At 38.9% G+C, this 23,883-nt stretch overlaps 2 protein-coding genes across 3 annotated transcripts in view; one reads left to right on the forward strand and one right to left on the reverse strand.

Moving 5' to 3' along the window:
* Positions 1-8,174: 8,174 nt before the first annotated feature.
* Positions 8,175-9,269, reverse strand: LOC115836666 (translation initiation factor IF-2-like). Its single transcript, XM_030818486.1, has one exon. The coding sequence runs from the start codon at positions 9,267-9,269 to the stop codon at positions 8,175-8,177; it is 1,095 nt and encodes a 364-aa protein (XP_030674346.1).
* Positions 8,702-23,883, forward strand: part of NFKB1 (nuclear factor kappa B subunit 1) — a 116,533-nt gene continuing 101,351 nt past the window's right edge. Inside the window, exon 1 of one of the 2 annotated variants that reach the window (XM_003257479.2) lies at positions 8,702-9,165. The gene's annotated coding sequence lies outside the window, so the exon portion shown is untranslated. The remainder of the gene's footprint in view (positions 9,166-23,883) is intronic. The other variant, XM_012499514.2, reaches the window with a different exon arrangement.

Raw genomic sequence — 23,883 nt, forward strand, 5'->3', positions numbered from 1 at the left:
TAAATTGTGACTATCTATACAATGGAATGCTACTCAACAATAAAAAGGAATTAACTACTGATACAACAATGTGGATGAATTTTAAGATAATCATGCTCAATGAAAGACGTCAGATAAAAAAACAGTACCTACTGTATGATTCCATTTATATGAAACTCTAGAAAATGCAAACTAATCTATGACAGAAAGCAAATCAGTGGTTGCTTAGGAATGTGGAGGAGTGAGGAATGGAAATGAGGAACTGCAGAGGGCCATGAGAAAACTTTTCAGCTGATGCACATGGTCACTGTCTTTATTATGGTGATGGTCTCATGGGTATATATATATACCAAAAACAACCCTCTCTCTCTTTCCACTCCCCCAACGCCCTCTCTTACAACAAGAAAGTATGTCCATAGTGTATCTGGAAGCCATCTTTTGACCAAGAGAAAAGCCAGCATGAGGAAAGTGTTAACACATGGACAGAAGAAAAGAAAATGTCTCTGAAGGGAAGACAGCCAGAATTGTGATTGCATTAAACCTAAAGATTTTCAACGATGTGACCTAATGAAATTCCATAATGGTTAAGTCATTTTGAGTCATTATTTTACACCTTTTCACCTTAGGTGAAAAGCATCCTAACTAAGATAAGTATATGCGCAGCATTATATTGATAATTTATAATATGCCATTGGAATAAAACTCTCTTCCTGGTATTTAATTATATTACTTATTTCAAAGAAAATGCAGTAAAAAACTGATCTGTATTATCTACTGATACGTCTATCAGTAAAACAGATAAGGATATCTATGTATACCTACTATGCATAAGCCTTACAGGTGCTACATAGAGGAAATATCTGCTGTTTATACTCTTTGTCTTCCCTTCTTCCTTTTTTTGATAACAGTGCCCCAATTTACCCTTAGCTAGCCATAATCTAGCACTTCTAATTCATGTCTTCCAGATGAGATAGACCCTCCTTGTCACTAAAAGTAGACATGTGACTCACAGCATTGTGAGAAGATAGTAATGGAACCCAGGTCCCCAAATTTACCCTCCCAATCTCTTCTCAATTACTTTCCCCAACAAGAAAAACTGCTACTGTAGGTAAGCAGGGGCATCTAAAGCAGGGTCACTTGAGGTCACAGGCTCCAGGGTCTCTGAAAGGAAAGAGATACTCTCACTCTTCTCTGTTTTAGGTAGTCTGGAGGGCCTTGTTATAGAAAGACCTAAAACAAAGGTCTCAATTTTATGGCTTCCAGTGAAAGTTAGCCTGAGGAAACCCATGAATGACTTTAGGAAAAGCATTACATGGGCTTATTTGTGTGTGTTCTTGGGAAGGTCAGACTAATCTGGGTAGTGACAGGTCATACGGAGGAACACTGCACTCATGGAGGAGTTGCTTGTAGCCCCTGAGGTTAGGCAAGCATTCTCCCTTGCACCCAGGGAGCTCTGGGAGAAGAAAGACTTTTTTTAAAGCTTCAGCTGGGTGTGGACAGATTGCCAGTTGGTTTACTGCCAGCCCACAAGAGCAGAAACCTTTCCCCTGGCAGGTTTGCCACTGCATAAAAGACCCTAACTACTTGGCCTGTAATTATAGGTCAGTGTATACAGAGCCTGAGGTCTGAACAGGAAATGGAAAATAATAACTTGCCCTAGTAGTACTAGCAAGCCAGAGAGGAAAACTAAGATAAACACTTCAAACAGGTGTTTCACCGAAATAGAACTGTTAGAAGAGCCAGGTGAAAACTTTTCTAAAAAATAATTAATTCACCCAAGAAGATATAATTAAAGATTAGGAGTTAAATACATGATAGATGCTAGAATGAAAAAATATACATATTTTAAAAATAGGTAATGACTCCATATGTTTCTGACAGTATGCCCTTCCTGGTTGAAATAACTAAAATGAAATAACTAATGGAAATAACTGAAATGCTATATAACATATTTTTAAAAATTAGTACTGCTTAGCCAGCATGAAATTCAGGAATTTAAATATTTCCAAAACTGGAAAACTGGAGGGAATAGCTGAGAAATTGCCTTAGTCTGTTTTGTGTTGCTATCACAGAAAACCACAGACTGGGTAATTTATAATGAAAAGAAATTTGTATCTCACAGTTCTGGAGGCTGGGAAGTCCAATAGCAAGGTGCTAGCATCTTGTGAAAGCCTTCTTGCTGCATCATCCCATAGTGAAAGGCAGAAGGGCAAAAGGGCAGACACTCAAGAGAGAAAGTAACCTACTCCTACAATAATGGCATTCATCCATTTATGGGGGTAGAGACCTCATGACCCAATCACCTCTCAAAGGTCTCACCTCTCAACACTGTTGAATGGGGAATTAAGTCCCAACACAGGAACTTTGGGGGACATGTTCAAACGATAGCACTGCCTATCTAGTCCTTGTCACTGGACAGAAAAAGAAGAAATTCTCACCTGTGAATTCATAACCACTTACACTATATGTGATGATCAAAAGCATACAAGTAAAAAATTTTATTTAAGGTTTTTCCAAGTTAATAGTATACCCGGATAACAGGCAAAAAGAAGCACAAATATTCCTTACTCAATTTTAACCTAAGCTTCAAATAATTTCCAGAGATTGTTTCAAGAAATGTAAGCAATTTATTATTTATAATTCAGTTGACATATTAAACAGCATATGAAATATAGCTGAAAAGAGAATTGATAAACTAGAAGGCAAATCTAAAGAAATTATCCAGAATGAAATCCAAAGAGATAAGAGATATTAAAAGACACAGAGATTAGATTGAGAAGATCTAACATATACCTAATTTAAATTCCAGAAAACAAGTCTAGGGAAAATGAAATAGAGGAAATGTTACAAAAGATAATGAACTAGGAATGTAACTGTTGAAACATCAAATCTTGAGACCCAGGGAGCCATATAACATGCTTCCAAAATCCAAGCTTATTATATTAATATACAAAAACATTAATATTATATATTAATGTTATTATTAATATAATCATTATATTATTATATAAACATATAATTTATACATAAATCAATATATTATAAATAAATGTATATGATATATAATATACAATATAGTTATAATATATAATAAATTATATATTGATTTATATATAATATATAATTATATAACTTATAAATTATATATTGCATTATATATAAATAAATAATTATATATTGATGTGTACAATTATTAATATTTTATATTATTATTAATTATATAATAATTGGTAGTATATAAATATTAATTTTATATTACAATAGTTATAAAGTAAATCTCATATAACATTATTAATATAATAAACATAGTAATTAAAATATAGTAATTAATATAATATAATTAATATTAATAACTTGTATTTATTAACATAATATATTAATAAATGACATAATTTCACATTTCTTTCAGATTTCTGTAAAAGCTTATCAGGAGTTATATATATGCAAAACCATATTTATCTTATTAAAGAGGCATGTATAAGTGTCAGACCATCACTTACGAATAGATTTGACAGCCAGGTATAGAACCTTTCAGAAGACAGAAGCAAACCTCCTCCATAACAACAAGTAATTGGCAGCTGTCTCAATGGGATGTCCAATAACTAGCCTTATTTCACTCAGAACAATTTTGTCGGCTTCATATAGCATGACCAATCACCCTGGTTTACTAGAGACTGAGGGTCTCCTGGGCAAAGGACTCTCTGTGCTAAAAGCAAGATAGTCCTGGATCAACTGGGATGAGTTAAGTCTATATTTCCATGCCTTCATAGAAATCATTAAAAGATATCTCTCTGTTATGGGCTGAATAATGTCACCCACCCTGAAATTCCTATGTTAAAGTCCTAACCCCCAGTACCTCAGAATATAACTGGATTTTGAGATAGGGTTTTTAAAGAGGTATATAAGTTAAAATGAGGACAGTGGGATGGGCCCTAATCTAATATGACTAATGTCCTTATAAGACGAAATGATTTGGACATGGACACAGAGGGACAACCACATGAGGATAGGGAGAAGATGGTCATCTGCAAGCCAAGGAGAGAAGCCTCCAAGTAAACCAACGCTGCCGATACATTGCTCTTGAACTTCCAGCCTCTGGAACGATAAAAAAAATTTCTATTGTTTAAGCCACCCAGTCTGAGATATTTTGTTTTGGCAGCCCTAACAAATACATTCTCTAAGGGTTTATTCTCATTTTTGGTTTAGTGCATTTCAGCTGATAATTAGAGGCTAATCCTCCCCCTCTTCTTGCGGCCTCTCTTCTCTGTATTCTTCCTCCTCATATCTCACACAGGCAGATTTGTTCCTGCCTCCTCACCTAGACTACGAGCTCCACACAATCTCCTTTCTTCTGGCTCTGGCTCCCTCATTAATCTTTCTGTTATTAATGCTATTAACTCATTAAACTATCTCTCCACCTTTCCAAACTTCCATTAACTCTGGCACTCCATAAATGTTAGTCAAATAAATGAGGAATCACACTAACTCCTCTTTCCTTCCCTCTCACTCCAAACTCTTGGTGAGATTCTTTTGCATTTATGCCCTCATTTCCCCATTTCCCACTCACTTATCAGTCTCCCGGTTCTTGGTTTTCCTCATTATATTGAAACAGATCTGAAAAAGTCATGTAAGACCACAGCCACTGCCTATCAGTGCTATTTGAGAATTAATACAGTTCCCTTTTCCTCCGAGAGAGCGAGCAGAGTGAACAGAGAAGACAGACTGGTTTCTGCCCTTGGCTGCACAGCCATGCCCTGAGGCCGGGCTTAGGATTTTGTAATTCCCAAAGTCAACTGTCTCTTCCCCTCTCCATCCTTTAGGAACTGTCTGCAGTATCTGATGCTGTTGAGAGCTCTCATACCCTTTAAACTCTCTCTTCTCTGGCTTTCTGAGCTTTCTTCCCACTTTTGATGGCATTGCAGGAGTTTTTAAGCATCTCTCTCTCATACCAACCCCAGAAATAAAGTCATTCATCAAATTCCTTTACTTAGCCCCTTGTCTCCTAACTCTTTGACCACTACATTTTGGAAACGCTCTCCTGACAACTATCGCATCTTTGCAGTTCTCTGTTTCCATTTCCAATGCCATGTCTCTCTGAGCATCAGCCTTGAGTTTTCAATTGCATATTTATTAGTCGTTTCCATATGGACATCTCACTGAATCTGTCATACTAAACATGTCTAAAATATGTATGTTTACATGTTACATGTATGTTTGGTAGTGGTAATGCATTACATTCCCACAGATTTTTTCCCAGTTACAGTGTTACTATTCTAATCACTCAGACTAGAACACTCAGAGCTATCTATGAGTCTTCCTCTCACTCAAACTGCATATATTATCTATAAACAGATCCTGTTGACCTCATCTTCTAAAAATCTCTTACATGCTCTTTTTTATATCATTGGATAATAGTTTAGTGTAGTGGTTAATATCATGCACACTGGAGCCAAATCTATTAGGTTCAAATCCTGACTCTCCTACTATTTACTAATTATGAAACCTTAGGAAAATTATTCAACTTTTCATCTGTAAAGATGGGGATTATAATGGTGATCCACTTTACATGATTGACAACCAAATACGTGAATACATGTATAGCAGGATTAACCATATGCTTAGCCGACCTACTTCAACCTCCTAACCAACCAGAAGAACTATATTTCCCTGCTCTCTTGCATCTAAGTGGGGCCATGGAATGTGGGCAGAAGTGTTGTGTCACCTTTACTCAAAGGCAATTAAAAAGAAGACATACTTTTCCTATGTTCTCATTGCCAATGAACACACTACACAGATCTCAGCCTCAGAATTCTCTGCACACTGGTATTTCCAAAATAGCTTCATGAGAAAGGAAATTTGTGTAGTTTCAATGATTTAGTGATGCTATGGTTTGGGTATTTGTCTCCTCTAAATCTCATGTTGAAATGCGACACCAATTTTGGAGGTGGGGCCTAATGGGAGATGTTTGGGTCATGGAGGTGGATCCCTCACAAATAGATTGATGCTATTCCCTGCAAGGAGGGGAGGATGAGTGAGTTCTCACTGTATTAGTTCCTATGAGAGCTGGCTGCTAAAAAGTTTGGCATCTCTCCCCTCTCTCTTGCCATACGATCTCTGCACGCACCGCCTGCCTTTGCCTTCCATTGAGTGGAAGCAGCCTGAGGCCCTCACCAGACGCATATGCTGGTGCCATGCTTCTTGTACAGTCTGAAGACTGTGAGCCTAATAAACCTCTTTTCATTATAAACTACCCAGTCTTGTGTATTCTGCCATAGCAACACAGATGAACTAAGACAAGTGACAAACATAAAATAACTTGTCTTTTAGACAATATTGATGCCTGAAATTCCACGTTGAGGCATTTTTTTTCTCTTCATAGCCTGATAATGGTAAATACCTTCTGACACCTTAGGATGGATGAATTTCTAAGAAATATTCCTGGAAGCAAGTTTGTACAGAGTGTAGAGAAAATGTTGGGTAACAAAGCAGGAGTGGAGGAGGGTTAATCAGCGAGCCAAAAAGAGTAAACTGAAGGCTTATATAGTTTTGCCTGCTGTGCTGCATGGAATTACATCCCCCCAAAACATATGTTCAAGTCCTAACCACAGGTACCTGTGAACATGAGTTTATTTGGAACTAGGATCTTTGCAAATGTTATCAAGTTAAGATGAGGTAATATGGGATTGGGGTGGGCTCTAAATCCAATGACTGGTGTCCTCATAAAAGAAAAGTGAGGAGGAGTTGAATATAGCGACACAAAGGAAACACAGGAAGGAGACCATGTGACAATGTGGGCACAGAATGGAGTGTTGCAGCCAAGCCAAGAATGGCAAGGATTGCTGGAGCCACCAGAAGCTAGGAGGAGGCAAAGGATTCTTCCCTAGAGCCTTCAGAGGGATCATGGCCTTAATGGCACCTTGAGTTCAGAATTTTAGGCTCCAGGACTGTGACAGAATAAATTCCCGTTGTAAGCCGTTCAGTCGGTGGTAATTTTTTACAGCAGCCCCAGGAAACTAATATGCCTGCTCAACACCCTACCCTGAATTTTAAGTTCATTTTATGGAATCATTTTGAGTTTGGAGTTTCATTTAATCCTTTTCAGTAATTAACACTCTTCATTTTTCACCCCCAAATATGTCACACTGGCTCTACTCTTACAACAATTGTATTTATCTATCTTTTGGTAATGGGGCTGCCATCCCTTGCAGAATGAAAAGTAGAGTGTGTATGCTCACACCTCCCAAAGTGAGGGAAAATCCACTCCCCTTACACTTTGTTTCATGGGAGCTTGCAGACTTTTTATTCATGTCACTGGCAAAAATCATTTTACATAAACTATATTTCAATCTACTATAATATTGGTGCAATTTCTAATACTGTACCATAAATAATAATACAGAATTTCTTTCTTTTTTTCTTTCTCTTTCTCTCTCTCTCTTTCTCGGAGTCTCGCTCTGTCTCGCCCAGGCTGGAGTGCAGTGGCGCAATCTTGGCTCACTGCAACCTCTGCCTCTGGGGTTCAAGCGATTCTCCTGCCTCAGCCTCCGGAGTAGCTGGGATTACAGGCGCCCGCCACCACGCCCGGCTAATTTTTTTGTATTTTTAGTAGAGACGGGGTTTCACCGTGGTCTCGATCTCCTGACCTCGTGATCCACCCGCCTCGGCCTCCCAAAGTGCTGGGATTACAAGCGTGAGCCACCGCGCCCGGCCGCCACTGCAATATTGCCTGGTGAGGACCTGATTATTGATGTTTTAAAGCTAAGCGTTCAGTTGTCACTCGACCCAGTAGTGAAACAATGAACTCTAAAATACATATTTCGGCTCAAGCTTTCTTATGTGGAGAGGTAATCCACCCGAAAGTATCCCCAGCCTGTACCTAATACAGTGCCCAGCACTAAAGCAGCTCAGATGCCAGTGAACGGTGGCCACTGGGAGGCCTGTCAGTGGATGCCAGTAGCGGTCTCTTCAGAGAAAAACTCCCCTCTGCCAGATCAGTATTTTATGAGCTGTGAACCAAAACCATTGCTACCACCATCACTATAATTCTATCCACAGTAATTATCATAAAGGCCTAACAATGCCTTGTAGATGAATATTCTGAGTAACTGTTCTATAACCAGGAGATTTAACACCGCACCAAAAACCAGTAGAGGGTTATACTTTACTGGGCACAAGTAGGTTATGATAACGAAATTCTAGTTTAATCTGTGAAGAGATGTGAATGTAACTGAGACACACTTAAATGGAATATACAGATGAGCTTCATTTTTATATCTGGCATGCTTGGATCCATGCCGACCCTCCAGCTGCTGGGGCCTGCCCTTAGGGGCTATGGACCGCATGACTCTATCAGCGGCACCGCCGCCGCCTCCGCGCCGCCTGCGTTCCCCGACCATTGGGCCCGGCAGGCGCTTCCTGGGGGCGTCCCTACCGGCTCCAGCCCTTGGGATTCCGGAGCGCCCTGCTAGGAAGCCAGAGCCCCGCAGGGGACCGCGGCGTCCAGGCCGCCTAACGCGCGCCCCTCGCCCGGCGCCCCGAAGCGGCCCCGAGGGGCGGGAGCCGAGGCGAGCGGCGAAGCCGGGCCGGGGGCGCACAGCGCCCCTAGAAGTGCGGGCTTCCCCCACCCCCGGCAGCGACCCCACCTCCCGCCCCCGCTGCGTGCGCGCGTGTGTCCCTCTGTCTGTATGCTCTCTCGACGTCAGTGGGAATTTCCAGCCAGGAAGTGAGAGAGTGAGCGAGAGAGAAAAGAGAGAGAAGTGCACCAGCGAGCCGGGGCAGGAAGAGGAGGTTTCGCCACCGGAGCGGCCCGGCGACGCGCTGACAGCTTCCCCTGCCCTTCCCGTCGGTCGGGCCGCCAGCCGCAGCCGCCGCCCTCGGCCTGCACGCAGCCGCCGGCCCCGCTCCCGGAGCCCAGCGCCGCCGAGGCCGCAGCCGCCCGGCCAGTAAGGCGGCGCCGCCGCCCGGCCACCGCGCGCCCTGCGCTTCCCTCCTCCCGCGCTGCGGACATGGCGCGGCGCTGACTGGCCTGGCCCGGCCCCGCCGCGCTCCCGCTCGCCCCGACCCGCACCCGGGCCCGCTCGGGCTCCGGCCAGCCGCCGCCTCTTCCTTCTCCAGCCCGCAGGCCCGCGCCGCTCAGGAGGGAGAGCCCACCCGTGCCAGGAGGCCGAACGCGGACTCGCCACCCGGGTAAGCCAAACTCGGGCGAGTGGGGGCCCGGCAGGGGACGCGTGGCCTGAGTCCCGCCGCCCAGCCCTCCGCACCCCCCTCCAGCCCCACTCGTACTTCCTCATTCCTGCGCTAACCGCTGGGCTAGATCGTGGGAGGAGGTTGACAGTAGCTGAGAGGCACATGGGATTGGCGACAGCAGGGAAAGACACATCCGGACCTCGCAGTGGCTAGTCGGCCGAAGGGCCGCAGCCGCCCGGCGGTCATTTCTCTTCACGTCCCTCCGCGGGGCAGGAACGCGAACCGGAGGCGAACTCTTACAAACTTTTAAAATCCCCAACCCCAGCCCCACCTGGGGGACGGTGAGAAGGTTGGAGTGCGCTGCGGCGCGGAGGAGAGAGGGAAGGTGGTTGGTGCAGTGCAGAACCAGATTTCACCTAGGGGCGTTCCATGAAATGAAAGCAGAAGTGCTTGTCAGTCCTCTTGGCTGGGAAAGCCCTCTCCAGCTCCCCGGAATTGAATAGAAGAGTCTATTCATCCCTCTCCTACTTCTAAAAGAAGCCTAGCCCTCTCTCTGTCTCTCTCTCTCCCCCTTCCCCCCTCCGTGCGCGCGCGCGCGCGCGCGCGCACACACACACACACACACACACACACACACACACACACGGTATAGTCACCTGCTATAGGACTTGATTCTGATCCTCTGGGGCCTGGCATTTGAGAGAGAAAATAAATTACCTACTTGGATAGAGCACTTTTTAGACTTGATTATGTAAAACTCTTGGACAGTGCCACCATGCATTATGCATGACCTCTGAAACAAAAATAATGTAAAAACAAGGCCTATCCTAAATGCAAGTTTTTCTATGGTTCTTAAAAACAGGCACGAGGGAATGTTTGCCCTGACTTACTGGTTTATCCTGAAACTCAAATGGGACTTAATGATACAGGATTTAGTTATCAAGATTTAAGACATTTTCATGGACTTTGTTAAGTAGAGGTTTTCAGCATTACAGTGTATGAAATAACCATATTTAACTCAAAGATTTTGTTATAAAGCTCATAATCTGAAAAAATGCTTATGGTATTACTAAAACATTTAATAGCTCTGGCATCAAAATATTCTACACACTGGTGATCTTTAGTAAATACTAAAGGTTAGGGTCAAGATGTTCAATAATTTTTTTCTAGCAGAATCCCACAACTGAATATTGTCAAGCAGTTTAAACTGCATTCGTGTTTGTTAAAACTTTAAAAGGGAAACTTAAAACTGAAGTATGTTGTTTTTCTGATTTTAATATTGTGCTTTCTAGAGATAAATCCTTTTACTGTTTGAGACACTGTAGGAATTATGTATTTAAATGTATGTATTTAAATTTGAAGCAGTGTACTTTTTTGAGTTTATAAATTTGGGAAGACAGGAAATAAAAAGATCTGTTTCCTGTAGAATTTTACATTCATGATTTAATTGAATTGCTAAAATGAAAAGAACATGTACGATTAATGGAGACTTGGAATCTGAGATTATTCATCCATATTGATACACCTGCAATTCCTAAATGCCCTCCCCTGCTTGTTTAGATAAAATGTCTTCCTGGGCTGCAGCCTACTGGACAAACTTTAACACAAAGGAACACACGTTATATGTACGTTTAATACTGGAACCGAAAAGCTGCTTGCAGTGAAAAGCAAACCACTTCTAAACTCTTTGAGACTTTTTAAAGAAAGTAGTATAATCCTTTTAGGGGTTGGTGGTGTTGTGAAAATCTATTATCTTTTTTCAGAAATTTCATTCTTATGTTCGGCATTGGCACTCACTTGTGCTGAATAAATGCCCCTGTTTTTCAAACCCAGATAGTAAATACTGGGGGTATACATACAAAAATAGTCCTTCCCCTTTGTAAGCATTGCTTTGATCTTTGCACTTCCTTTTTACTCTACCTCTTAAACAAGATCTGTGATGATTGAGTTGATTAAAGCACAATTAATCTGAAATAGGCAGAATTTTAGATTTAGTGATCATATTCCTTACATTTCTGTTGTTACTGTTCCTGGAAACAAATTGAAGTAGTTTGAGAAACCAGTATTTATGCAGGTTGTTTTAACTACACTTTTAGACTTGCAAATAATTGATTAAGTAAGTTACTGCCTTGACTTTCAGGGATTGCTCATTGTGGTAGATATGAGGTCTAGATAGGGAATGGGCAGCTACACGAATGTTGGACTGTCATTCCATCAGCAAGACCCTACTTTTACCTAATTTATGAGAGGTATTTCTCTGTTCAGAAGAGGTGAAAGTTCTGGCTTCTGGGGGGAAGTGGTTACTTCATAACCTTCAATTGGTTTGAACTTGGGAGAAGTAAGAAAAGTAGTCGATATTTTCAAACAATAAAATAATTGTATCTGAGTTGCTGTATGGATTTTTGATGAAGTACTCAAAATGTCATCTTTTGCATCTTCGGGTCTTAGTAGATGTGCTATTCTGAGTATAGAATTGACTGCAGTAGGAAGTGTATCTGGAAATGCACAGTACTGTTGTATAACCAATAGAGTAAATACTCAGATTATGCTCTTCTAATCCACAGATTGACCAGAAATCACATTAACAGGAATGGATGTCTATGCAAAATTTCTCATTAGCTTTTTTACTTTTAGTAGGAAGTTTGTTTTATTCGGTTGGTCTGTTGGTTTTCTGTTTACAATGTGAATTGTCTACAGTAGTGGGATTGTTATATTAGGAGAGAAGGAGAAGGAAAAATAGAAGTTAGTGCTAGAGGATATGTTAAGATGTTCTGCTCCTACATCTATATTTGTGTCTAATCAGCATTAATTGATGACTACATCTTGATAACCAGTAGACCATACTGGAGCAATTTACTCTGCTTTTTGGGAATTAGTTCTCATTTGCACTCTTGCACCTCCCGTAAATACTGAACTCACTTGTAGTGTTCTTAGAGGTGAGCAATAAACCATCAAAAGCATATGATAGCTCTTTGAATTCTGTCACTACTTTGGAGGCAGGGAGTTTGGAAGAACTGAAGGTACTCAGCCTCAGGGAGAAAGGTTTGAACGTTTTGGCATAGTCCTGCAAGTCAATTTGGCTCCTTGACTGTGAATTTTTTTAATCAAAAAAGATTAATATTTGAAACCACATAATTTGGTACAGTTAATAGTTCTGGTAACATAACCAAGCCTTTTATCTTTGTAATATTTCATTAATTAGTATCCAGTGCCTCACTTTTAGAAGAAAAAAAGAGAAAGAAGTAGTAACATTCTTTTAATGAGGATGAAATTGCTTCATACCTTTGGTCTCTGCTGTATTAGAGGTTGTTCCTGGGTGCAAATTAATATACTGTCTTTTACATTTCCGGAGGTTGTTGACCTGGCCTTGAAGATCAGCCAACAGTTTAGAAAATAAGTTGTGCAAATTGCATTGCTACACCTCAAATAATTTAAAACCTGACAGTTCTGTACAGAATAAGAGTCACATAAGATGTGATTTGTTAAAGATTATAGAAATCTCAGAAGATAGATTATGGATGAAAATATTTGTTTAATTTAGAATACTAATAATAAAAGTAGTGCATTTTACATTTTAAAAAGAAAACAATTTTTATTCTGTCATATTTTCTGTAGTAACTAACACAGATTTAATTATCAGTAATACAAATTTCATCTGCTTTAATTTATTGCCTGTTTTTGAAATTAGAATAATGATATATTTGGTTTAATTATCCATTGCAAATTGCCTTATTATTTTTCATTCATCTTTCACCATTAATCCAGAAACCTTAAAAAGCTTTTATTTTGACCCATGCCTTCAGTAGATATCAACAGACTTGAGTTCATCTATGAATCCTATTAGTTTAAACTGAAAAATTTTGACTGCTTAAGCTTTAGAAAAGAATTTATTCTTTAAAATAGCCAAAATTATAAAAAATGAAATAAAAAGAAAGGAAAAGCCATTTGAGAGAATCAAATTCTCTAGTTCAACTAAAAAGAAAGAATATCTAATCAATACTGACAAAAGAAATATCTGATGCTTAGCATTGTACTTGTTGGTACATAGTAAGCAATCATTAACTGTTTAATGAATGAATGATATGAAGTTGTTGCAAAATTATCTTTTTTTTTAAATGGACAGCAATCTTCTATAAGGAACAAAAATTACATTATTTTGCTTTGCCTTCTGGAAAGAAAGGAGCCCAAAATAGTCCTTGTGTCTTAGCTATTATGGAAATCTTATCTAAAGACCACTTGAAGTTTACTAGAACAAATAATTTATTAAAAAGTACCTGGCGCCTTCGAAAAGGGGAACATTTCATTCTGAAAGAGGCATTTATGAACTAGAAAAAAAATACCTTTTAGTTTCAAAGTTTTAGAGGCACCAGAGCAAGATAATAAAGTAATTGGAATGATAAAAGGTGCTTGTAAAATTGAAAAATGTAACTTTTTGGTGAAATTAGAATTTCTGTACACTCCATTGAAACTGTAATATCAAATACTAATACCTCCAAAAAAGAAACAATGCTACAAGCACTGCTTGGTAATCTAAGAATTGTTAACGCTTATCTAAATTAATCAACCAAAAAGTTAAAACAAAATATGTTACTTTGTTATGTTACCTCTAAAATTAAACACCTATAACCCATAAATCTGTGACTGTTAAAAGTTACTAGATGGCAAACCTCAGGAACAAGCAGGCAGTTAGCAGGGTTTACTGTACTTTCCACTTTCATACTTTAATGATTTTTGCAACACTATAGAAGCTGGGGCCTCATCCTAGCAGAGTTTGTTCATTATTTTTCAGTTGTAGCATTTTTTAAAAGTTGGCCTTGAATTTCTGAATTGAATCATTTATTTTTTGTGGACACAATTTTTTAAATGAAATATACCATTTAGACTAGTAAAGAGCAAAATGCCAATACTCCCTGTCCTAGTGTCATTGTGCCCCCTGGGAACCCTAATGCAGTCCTGTGGGAGAACAACCATTTTATTGAGTGCTGCTCACTTCAGTTCAGTCTGCTTTGCTGCCACTTAGTTCTGGTTCTGACCCTGATCTCCCCTCACATCACTCACAACAAACATTCGAGTTTAAAAATTAATTTAAAAGTTAGTTACATATATATATGTAACTAATGTGAATATTAAATATACTGATACATATTAGTTACATATATAGATATGGCAACAACAAAAAAGGTTATATACATATTTGTAACTAATATGTATATTAAATATGATATATGTATAAATACATATTTGTAATTAATATATATTACATATAATTATATATTAGTTACAAATATTTTTTGTTTTACCAGCAAACTGAGGAAGAAATTAAATGTTAACATCTATAACAATTGCACTGTAAAGCCGTCATTGTTGAAAAGTACTCCGAAGATTAATAGCGGCAGTGTTTGTTAAAATATTAAAATAATCCAAGCACTCTGCCTGTGACTTCCCCATGAGATGGCTTCCAGAAAAAGACAAATTTTTCTGTGTTCCCTTACGAGTTCAGTCTGTAGCTTCTGAGCATGAAGAGAAGCATAAACTAAACAAGGCTCTAACTTTGTCATAATCCTTACTCTACCAGTAGAAATGTATGGACAACTCATGCATTTCATATTGGAAAATAAAGCTATTAGATTTTTCTTTGAGATGAACCTTTTTTTTTTTTAGTTTTTGTTTTTGTTTTTTTTTTTTTTTTTTTTCAGTAGAGACGGGATTTTGCTCTGTTGGCCAGGCTGGTCTCAAACTCCTGACCTCAAGTGATCCACCCGCCTCAGCCTCCCAAAGTGCCAGGATTACAGGCATGAGCCACCTAGCTTGGCCAAGGTGAACCTTTTTGATAAATGAGGCTCACTAATATTTCTAGGATTTACTTTTCACTAACTTGAACTAAAGAAAGTATAAGACCTGCATAAAGTTGAGCATGTCTCTATGACATCCCATTTTAAAAAGCTATTTGTTTTTAATGAATTTTATTTGTTAAAAATAGCAGTTATTTCAAAAAATTATTTTTATTATTTGTCATATCATTTGGACTGAAAATACTATACCATATTTCAATGTTAGGGCACACCTATCCCTCTTTATCCCAGACGTCAATTCTACCATATAACAAGTATGTAAAAAAAGAAAACATAAAAGTGATGACAGACTCCCTAATCAACCTATTTATTGGTTCTAAGCCCAAGCCTGCAGTTCATTTAAATAGTGAAAGTAAATTACTTAATTGTCTTAGAAAATATGTCTTCCATGACAAGAATTTTAGGAATGAGAAAATAACTATTTTTGGATGTTTTAACACAAATTCCCAACTCATGTTTTATTGATATTTGAAGAACCTCTTTGTCTACCAGTTCTTAAGTATAGGCTTATTTTGTAGGGTTTAAACATGTATTGGTGTTTGACTGTTAAGACTCGGTTTCTAACCTTCAGTGTCTTTTTCTTTTAAATGGGGTATGGACTTGGTAATGAGGCCAGAGGAGAATACGTTACAATTTGTAGCACCTACATATAATACAAGAACCTTCATGATTTATAAAATTAAAATGATGATGATGTGGAATGATGGAAGAAGCATGTATGGGTGACTATTTATGTAGAGGAAATTAGAAGTTGAAAGCAATGTTAAGTTACGAATTAAAATTAAATTAAACTTAATTTTTTGCTCAGTTGGATAGTCAGAAAAGTACTTAAATCAGTAATTGATTTACATAAAATCAAAACTGAAAACTGAATATAGAATCTAGGAAATAGGAAATTTTTTTTTTTTTTTTTTTTGAGACGGAATTTTTGCTCTTATTGCCCAGGCTGGAGTGCAATGGCACGATCTCAGCTCACCGCAACCTCCGCCTCCCGGGTTCAAGCGATTCTCCTGCCTCAGCCCCCCGAGAAGCTGGGATTATAGTCACTCACCACCATGCCCGGCTAATTTTGTATTTTTAGTAGAGATAAAGGTTTCTCCACGTTGGTCAGGCTGGTCTCGAACTCCCAACCTCAGGTGATCCACCCACCTCGGCCTCCCAAAGTGCTGGGATTACAGGCGTGAGCCACTGCGCCCGGCCTGGAAAAAATTTTTTAATGTGTTCATACTGCCAATTTCAAACCAATCAAAAAACCTGGGGAACTACTTTTCAGAGGAGATGGCTTAAAATGAACCAAAAACATAGCCATTTCTCTACCCTATTCATTTAATGCATTCATTTATTATACTGCTAATACATGATATGTTGTATAGGTCAAGTATTGTTTGTATATGTGTATGTGATTTTAAACCTGAGTCTTTTGAAAGATTGGTCAAAGCAAAGGATAATGAAAGCATAAAGATTTAGGGGGAAGAGTCCTCTATAAAATTAAGACTTAAACTTTGTTATCGACTTGAATGTGAAGATAGAATAATCTAGAAAGTGAATGAGAATTATAAATGAAAGGACAAATCGTATATCTCATGGTTGAGAAATACGATGAGATAAATTGTATATCTCATCTCATGGAGGGTCATAATGAAAGAAGTAAGAGAGGTTGCCCTTGGATAGAACCTTTTGGCAGACATTTCATAATGGATTGTCATAATTTTGCTAAACTGATAAGAATGGACATTTTCACCACATTATGAAAAAACACTTTAGAAGTCAGTTGCAATCAAGCAAATATAAGTACCTGGGAAATTAATTCTTTTTTATGATGGGTGGGGAAGTATCCCATTTCTCTTAGAAAGTCTTCTGTAATAGCCAAATAGGAGTCAATCCAAGTTGCTTAGAGAGGTAGTTCAATCCTGTGTTGAAATAGATGACTTTTGGAGTAATTGTGCTATATTTACTAAATATCTGTTGAACTGTAGGAGCCCAGTCATTCAAGGCAAGCCACAGAAATGATTTTATTGCTGAGGCGCTTAAGTATCTTCACATCTATATGCCAATATTAAATTTCTCATCATCCTTGATCCCCACCCCTTTGCACAGATTGGTATCCCCAGCACATTAGGGAATGCAGTTGTTAGCCTGTTAGGGTCCATTCAGTAGATTTCCCATGCCAGAAATCTAGAAGCCCTTCTTACACATTCAGCTTTCTTCTTCGGTCAGTCACCAAGTTCTGTCAAGTCAGCCTCCCCATCTCCAGAATCCATCCCTTCCTCATTGAATTTCTATATTTTATTTTTGCGTTGTCTCCTGCTTCTAACCCATCGTTCATTTCGCATAATTGTCAGCTTTCTAAAGTGTAAATCGGATCATGTCTCTGCAGTGAATCCCAGTTGTCTTCACAAGCTGATTCCTGCACACCTCACCCCCTTTACTCCCTCCCCTGTTCCCCAACCATCCCCTAATCTCATATCCTCCACACCAACTTTCAGTTTCCTATCCACAGTTTCTGACTTTGAATGCCTTTGCTTATGCCCTCCCTGTATGAGAAGTGCCTTTTCTTTCCTAGCCATCCTGCTAACTACTAAACCCTTAGGCCTGGTTCGAGCATCACCATTTCTCTCACTTGCCTTTCTGTTTTCTCTGTCCCCTTTCCATAAAGAGTTATGTGCCCCCATTCTGTGTTCTCCTGAATTCCTATGGGTCCTAGAAAAGAAACATCTTGAGGGCAAGGAGTTCATCTTATTTACTTTTTATTTGCACAGAACCTGGTATGTTTGCTGAATAAGTAAATACTGAACAAGATATCAAGAGACAGTGCTGCCAATTAACTATGTGGCTCCGAGCAACTTAATTAACTTCTCTGAGTCTTACTTTTGTTCTGTAAAAAAAATGAGGTTCGACTAAATGAGCATCTCTCTCTAAAATTATGTGTTTCTTTGATATAATTGTATTAATTGGAAGACTTCAGATTTTCTTGCCATATTGAGATAGTCAACTTAAGAAAAATGCATGTGAGTAAGTACCAAGCCAATTCTTGATTATCAATATGATAATATGAAGAACTGCCCATTTTGTCGATAATGTTATAATTTTTGGTCTCAGTATAGGTTCTTTCTCAAATCCAGATGTTTCTGGTGTTGCATTTTTTCATTATTAATCAGTCTCGCATTCATATTTCTCCAAAGAAATTTATGGAAAACTTGAGACAAAAATTGAATGTAAAGTTTAATATTTAAATGCTAGATTGATTCAAGGTCTCACTAATTATAACTATATTTGGAGGGAGAAGAAGGGGAGGTGGTGGTAGTATGAGCTGAATCCTCCTCTGTTCCTTCCTAGAAGGAACACAACGTCCTACATCAAGAAAAAAGACAGAAGCATATCTTGGAGATATGAAAAGAACCACCAGGTAAACTAAAAAGAAAAAGAGTGTTAAAAAGTCAGCCTTTGAAAAGCAGGATTGGAGATGAGGAGGGGTGTGTAGGGGAAGCATTGCTTGTTTATAGAAGCTCTTCCATCTTTGCATAGTGCGATTTTATTTTTTTATTATTTTTTCCTTCCTTTTTTTTGACCTCCAGCTTTAGTATAGTACAGTTGACAGAAATTATATATGCTTATGGTATACAAGATGATGTTTTGATATACTTATGCATTGTGAAATGATTAAATCAAGCTGATTAACATAAGTAGGGTTTTATTTCTTTAACAGTGATTTATTTGAATATATGTTGAGTCCTTTCTATGTGCCAGACACAGTTCTAAAAACTATTTTTTTTTTTTTTTGAGACGGAGTCTCACCGTCGCCCAGGCTGGAGTGCAGTGGCGCGATCTCAGCTCACTGCAAGATCCGCTTCCCGGGTTCACGCCATTCTCCTGCCTCAGCCTCCTGAGTAGCTGGGACTACAGGTGCCCGCCACCGCACCCGGCTAATTTTTTGTATTTTTAGTAGGGACGGGGTTTCACCGTAGTCTCGATCTCCTGACCTCATGATCCGCCTGCCTCAGCCTCCCAAAGTGCTGGGATTACAGACGTGAGCCACCGCGCCCGGCTCAGACACAGTTCTAAGGACAAGGCACACAGTGCCAAACAAGACAGAGATCCAGAAATTCATGGAGCTTAAATCATGTAGTCTTTTCAGTTTTTAAAATTTTCTTGCTGGGCGTAGTGGCTCACATCTGTAATCCCAGTACTTCGGGAGGCCAAGAAGGGAGGATTGCTTAAACCCAGGAGTTTGAGACCAGCATGGACAAAATAGTGAGACCCCGGTCTCTACAAAAAATTTAAAAATTAGCTGGGCATGGTGGCACACGCCTGTGGTCCTAGCTCTTCAGGAGGCCAAGGTAGGAGGATCACTTGAGCCTGGGAGGTTGAGGCCTCAGTGAGCGGCGATTGTGCCACTGCAGTCCAGTCTAAGCAACAAAGCAAGACTCTGTCTCAAAAAAGGAAAAAAAAAATAGAAAAAGAAACTTTCTTTTTACATTAGCCTTTTTTAAGTTGAAGAATCCCATAGCTAAAAAAGTACAAAAATATTAATGCTTCAATTTTAATGATTTATCTCAAGGTGAACACGTCTAACCTAGTTGGTGGTCAAGAAATAGACCACTGGCAGCACGGCAAAAGCATCCTAACTGCCCTTTCTTAGTTAGGACCCCTTCCCTCCACTGTCATTTAAAAGATTTCATGAACAACTTTTGGATTATGTGTATGTCAATTCTGTGACTCGTATATATCCACATAGACAATGGAGCGTTGACTGAATGAATTCATTATTCCAAGGTGCTAATAATGAGCTTCACATCAGTGGGAACTCTGCTGTGTCAGTTGGGCTGTAAGGTCAGTTCATTTCAGATATTCCTCACTAAACAAAATACTGTTTTTCCTAAGTTGTTAGTAAAAAATATAAAACAGATTACATTCTCATTTACTTATTACTTATTAATGTAAAAGTAAATATTTTGCTTAATACCAAGTAGCCAGGGTCACTGACAAAGAGACATGGGAGAAAGAAGTATTCACATCTGATGTTATCAGATATAGAAGAGAGAGGTATAGTTCACCTATTTCTCCCCACTCAGTTTATACATTGACATCTGTGTGTGTGTTGTTTTGTTTTGTTTTGTTTGTTTGTTTTGAGATGTGGTGTTGCTCTGTCACACAGGCTGGAATGCAGTGGCACAATCATGGCTCACTGAAGTCTCAACCTCCTGGTCCCAAGCTATCCTCTCACCTCAGCCACCCAAGTAGGTGGGACTACAGGCATGCATCACCACGCCTGGCAAAATTTTAATTTTATTTTACTTTTTAAAATTTTTGTAGAGATGGGGTCTCCCTATGTTGCCAAGGCTTGTCCCCAAACACCTGGACCTCCCAAAGTGCTGGGATTATAGGTGTGAGCCACCACACCTAGCCATGTATATGTTAAAGAGTTTATCTGTGTGAGTGGTCAGTGTAGAAAGGGCTTCTTGGAGCCTGATTTTGATGGCTTGCAAATTATTATATTTGTGTATGTGTAATCGGAGGGCCTTCGCCGTGATTATTTCTTCAAAGGAAACTTTGTCTCTCCAGGGTGATTGTACCTGTGTTCATAGGACCAAACATTGCTGGTTCACATAATGACTCTTTTTCTTTTAAAACATAAAGGACATATTTTTATGGATTTTTGAGGATTAATAGAATAAAAATCTAAAATAAGTCATATTCAGATTCAAGAGAACTGGATCAGTTTCTCTGTATTTAAACAAAAGAATACTAATCTCTAATTCATAATGCATGAGGTCTACTTCTTCCTCAGTCTGAAAATATGAATATTCCAAAATGGTACTCAAGGCAGAGGCTACATATCAAATTAAAATTCTGTGATACTATGTTTTTAGGGAAGAAGAAATCTGTAGCATTAGAAATGTAGATGCAAAATGTCAGAACAGGCCGGGCACAGTGGCTCACGCTTGTAATCCCAGCACTTTGGGAGGCCGAGGCGGGAGGATCATGAGGTCAGGAGATCGAGACCATCCTGGCTAACACAGTGAAACCCCGTCTCTACTAAAAATATAAAAAATTAGCCGGGTGTGGTGGCGGGCGCCTGTAGTCCCAGCTACTTGGGAGGCTGACGCAGGAGAATGGCGCAAACCTGGGAGGCAGAGCTTGCAGTGAGCCAAGATCGCGCCACTGCACTCCAGCCTGGGCGACAGAGCAAGACTCCGTCTCAAAAAAAAAAAAAAAAAAAAAAGTCAGAACAAAGTCCAGTATGTCAAGTCCCTTTATAATGCCATCTGAATGAAAGACCTCACACCATGAACAGAGGTATTGAAGCAGTTTTTATGTGGAAATGGTAGGCAGCAATATCTCAAGAGTGACTTTAATTATAACATTTAAGGTTTTATCTAACTTATTATAATCTTTAGAGAACTTCTGTAGCTCTACAAGTTTATTCTTGGCAGTGTTTGTCCTAATATAGTATTAATAAAAATAAATTTTACTTGAGTATGATATAAATTACTCTTAATTACGATGTAATTTTAAAATGCCCAAAACATCTTTTGATCTTATGAATTTCAGTCAGCTATGATTAAGAAGACAACCATAGGCAAAAATTTGTTTCTTATAGAATACGTTGGAATGCATTGTAATCACTTCTCTAAGAAAATCCCTGTTCCCCATGATTATAGTGAACATGATACAGCAAGAATTTAGATGCTTCTTTCAGGGGGGTGAGGTTATATATTCTGTAGTTTATTGATTCTAAGAAGCACTTTTTTCTCCCCCAGTTTAACAGTTTTGTTTAATTATATACATTTCAAGATTTTTTTGAATATTTTTCTATCACTGGTTTCTGATTTAATTCCACTGTATTTAGATAACATATTCCGCATGCTTTCAATTCTTTGAAATTTATTGAGACTTATTTTATGGCTCGGGATGTGGCCTATCTTCGTGAATATTCCATGTGTATTTAAAAATAATGTGGACTCTGGGCCCGGCGCGGTGGCTCACGGCCGTAATCCCAGCACTTTGGGAGGCCGAGGTGGGCGAATCACGAGGTCAGGAGATCGAGACCATCCTGGCTAACACGGTGAAACCCCATCTCTACTAAAAAAATACAAAAAATTAGCCAGGCGTTGTGGCAGGCGCCTGTAGTCCCAGCTACTCAGGAGGCTGAGGCAGGAGAATAGTGTGAACCCGGGAGGCGGAGCCTGCAGTGAGACAAGATGGCGCCACTGCACTCCAGCCTGGGCGACAGAGGGAGACTCCATCTCAAAAAAAAAAGAAAGAATAATAATAATAATAATAATGTGGACTCTAAAATCATTCAGTGGGGTGTTGTAGACATACACTAGGTTCTTTTGATTGACAATTTTGTTCCTAAGCCTTCTATATCTTTCCTACTATGGTATGAATGTGTCCCCACCAAATTCAGGTGTTGAAACAGGATAACCAATGTGATGGTAGGAAAAGGTGGAGCCTGTAAGAAGTGATGGGATTAGGTTCCCTTTTAAAAGGGCTTGCTGGAGGAAATTTGTCTCCTCTTGCCTTTCAGCCCTCTGCCATGTGCGGACACAGCATTCCTCCCCTCTAGAGGATGCATCCCTCACCAGACACCAAATGCTAGTGCCTTGATCTTGGGCTTCCCGTTTCCAGAACTGTGAGAAATAAACCTGGGCTCTTTATAAATTACTCAGTCTGAGCTATTCTGTTATAGCAGCATTGACAGACTAAGATATTTCCTGACGTTCTGTTGATTTGCTTTTATCAATTACTGAGAGAGGAATGTTAAAAATCTTAACTGTAGTTGTGGATTTGTCATTTTTTCCATTAGTTCTGCCACTTTTTTGCTTCATGTATTTTGAAGCTTTGTTAATAGGTGCATACACAATAAGATCATTGTTTTTCTTTGATGAGTTGGCCCTTTGATTCGTATATGCAATGTTCCTCTTTGTCCCTGGTAATAGCTATTCTCTTGAAGTCTTCTTTATCTGATATTTTAGAATATAGCCTGCTTTTCTTACATTTAGCATTTGCATGATATAACTAGCACAGTGTGCCATCTTCATACATTTAAACTATCTGTGTCTTTAATATTAAAGTACAGTTCTTATGAAAAGCATATACTTTAATCTTGCTTTTTAAAAATCCAGTCTGATCATCTCTATCTTCTAGATGAGTTCAGTCCAGTTCCATGTAATATTATTACTGGTATGTTGGGTTTAAGTCTCTCATCTTGGTAATTAATTATCTATTTCTGCTATCCGTTCTTTATTCTTTTTTTTTCTCCTTTCCTGCCATCCTTTGGATAAATCAAGTTTAGTGTTTTAAATTCCATTTTATCTCCTTCATTGGTTATTTTCTAAAGTGGTTACCACTTTAGAAAAGTATTTGTTTATTACAATATGCATCTTTGAGTCTATAATTAATTAATGTGAGAACTTGACAATATTATACTTCTGTTTGTCATTCTGTGCTATTATTGTTACACATTTTACTTCTTTATATGTTATAAACTCCAAAATATATTGTCTTGTTTTGCTGTGAACAGTCAATCGTCTGTTTAGGAAATTAAGAAAGAAGAAATAAAGTCTTGTGCTTACTCACATATTTATCATTATTGATGCTTTTTATTCTTTCATACAGGTCCAAGTTTCTATCATCTCCCTTCAGCATGAAGAACTTTTTTTTAGCATGTCTTTTAGTAGGTCTGCTGGTGATGAATACTCTTAGCTCCTGTTTACTTGAAAATGTCAATTTCACCTTTATTTTTAAAAGATATATTTGCTGAATATTCTGGACCAATCTTTTTTTTTCTTTTATCACTGTAAAGGTGCCTTTACATTGCCTTCTAGCTTGTACTGTATCTAATGATCATCAGAAACATCAT

The sequence above is a fragment of the Nomascus leucogenys genome, chromosome 9 (assembly GCF_006542625.1).
Source record: "Nomascus leucogenys isolate Asia chromosome 9, Asia_NLE_v1, whole genome shotgun sequence".
Taxonomy (NCBI): Eukaryota; Metazoa; Chordata; class Mammalia; order Primates; family Hylobatidae; genus Nomascus; species Nomascus leucogenys.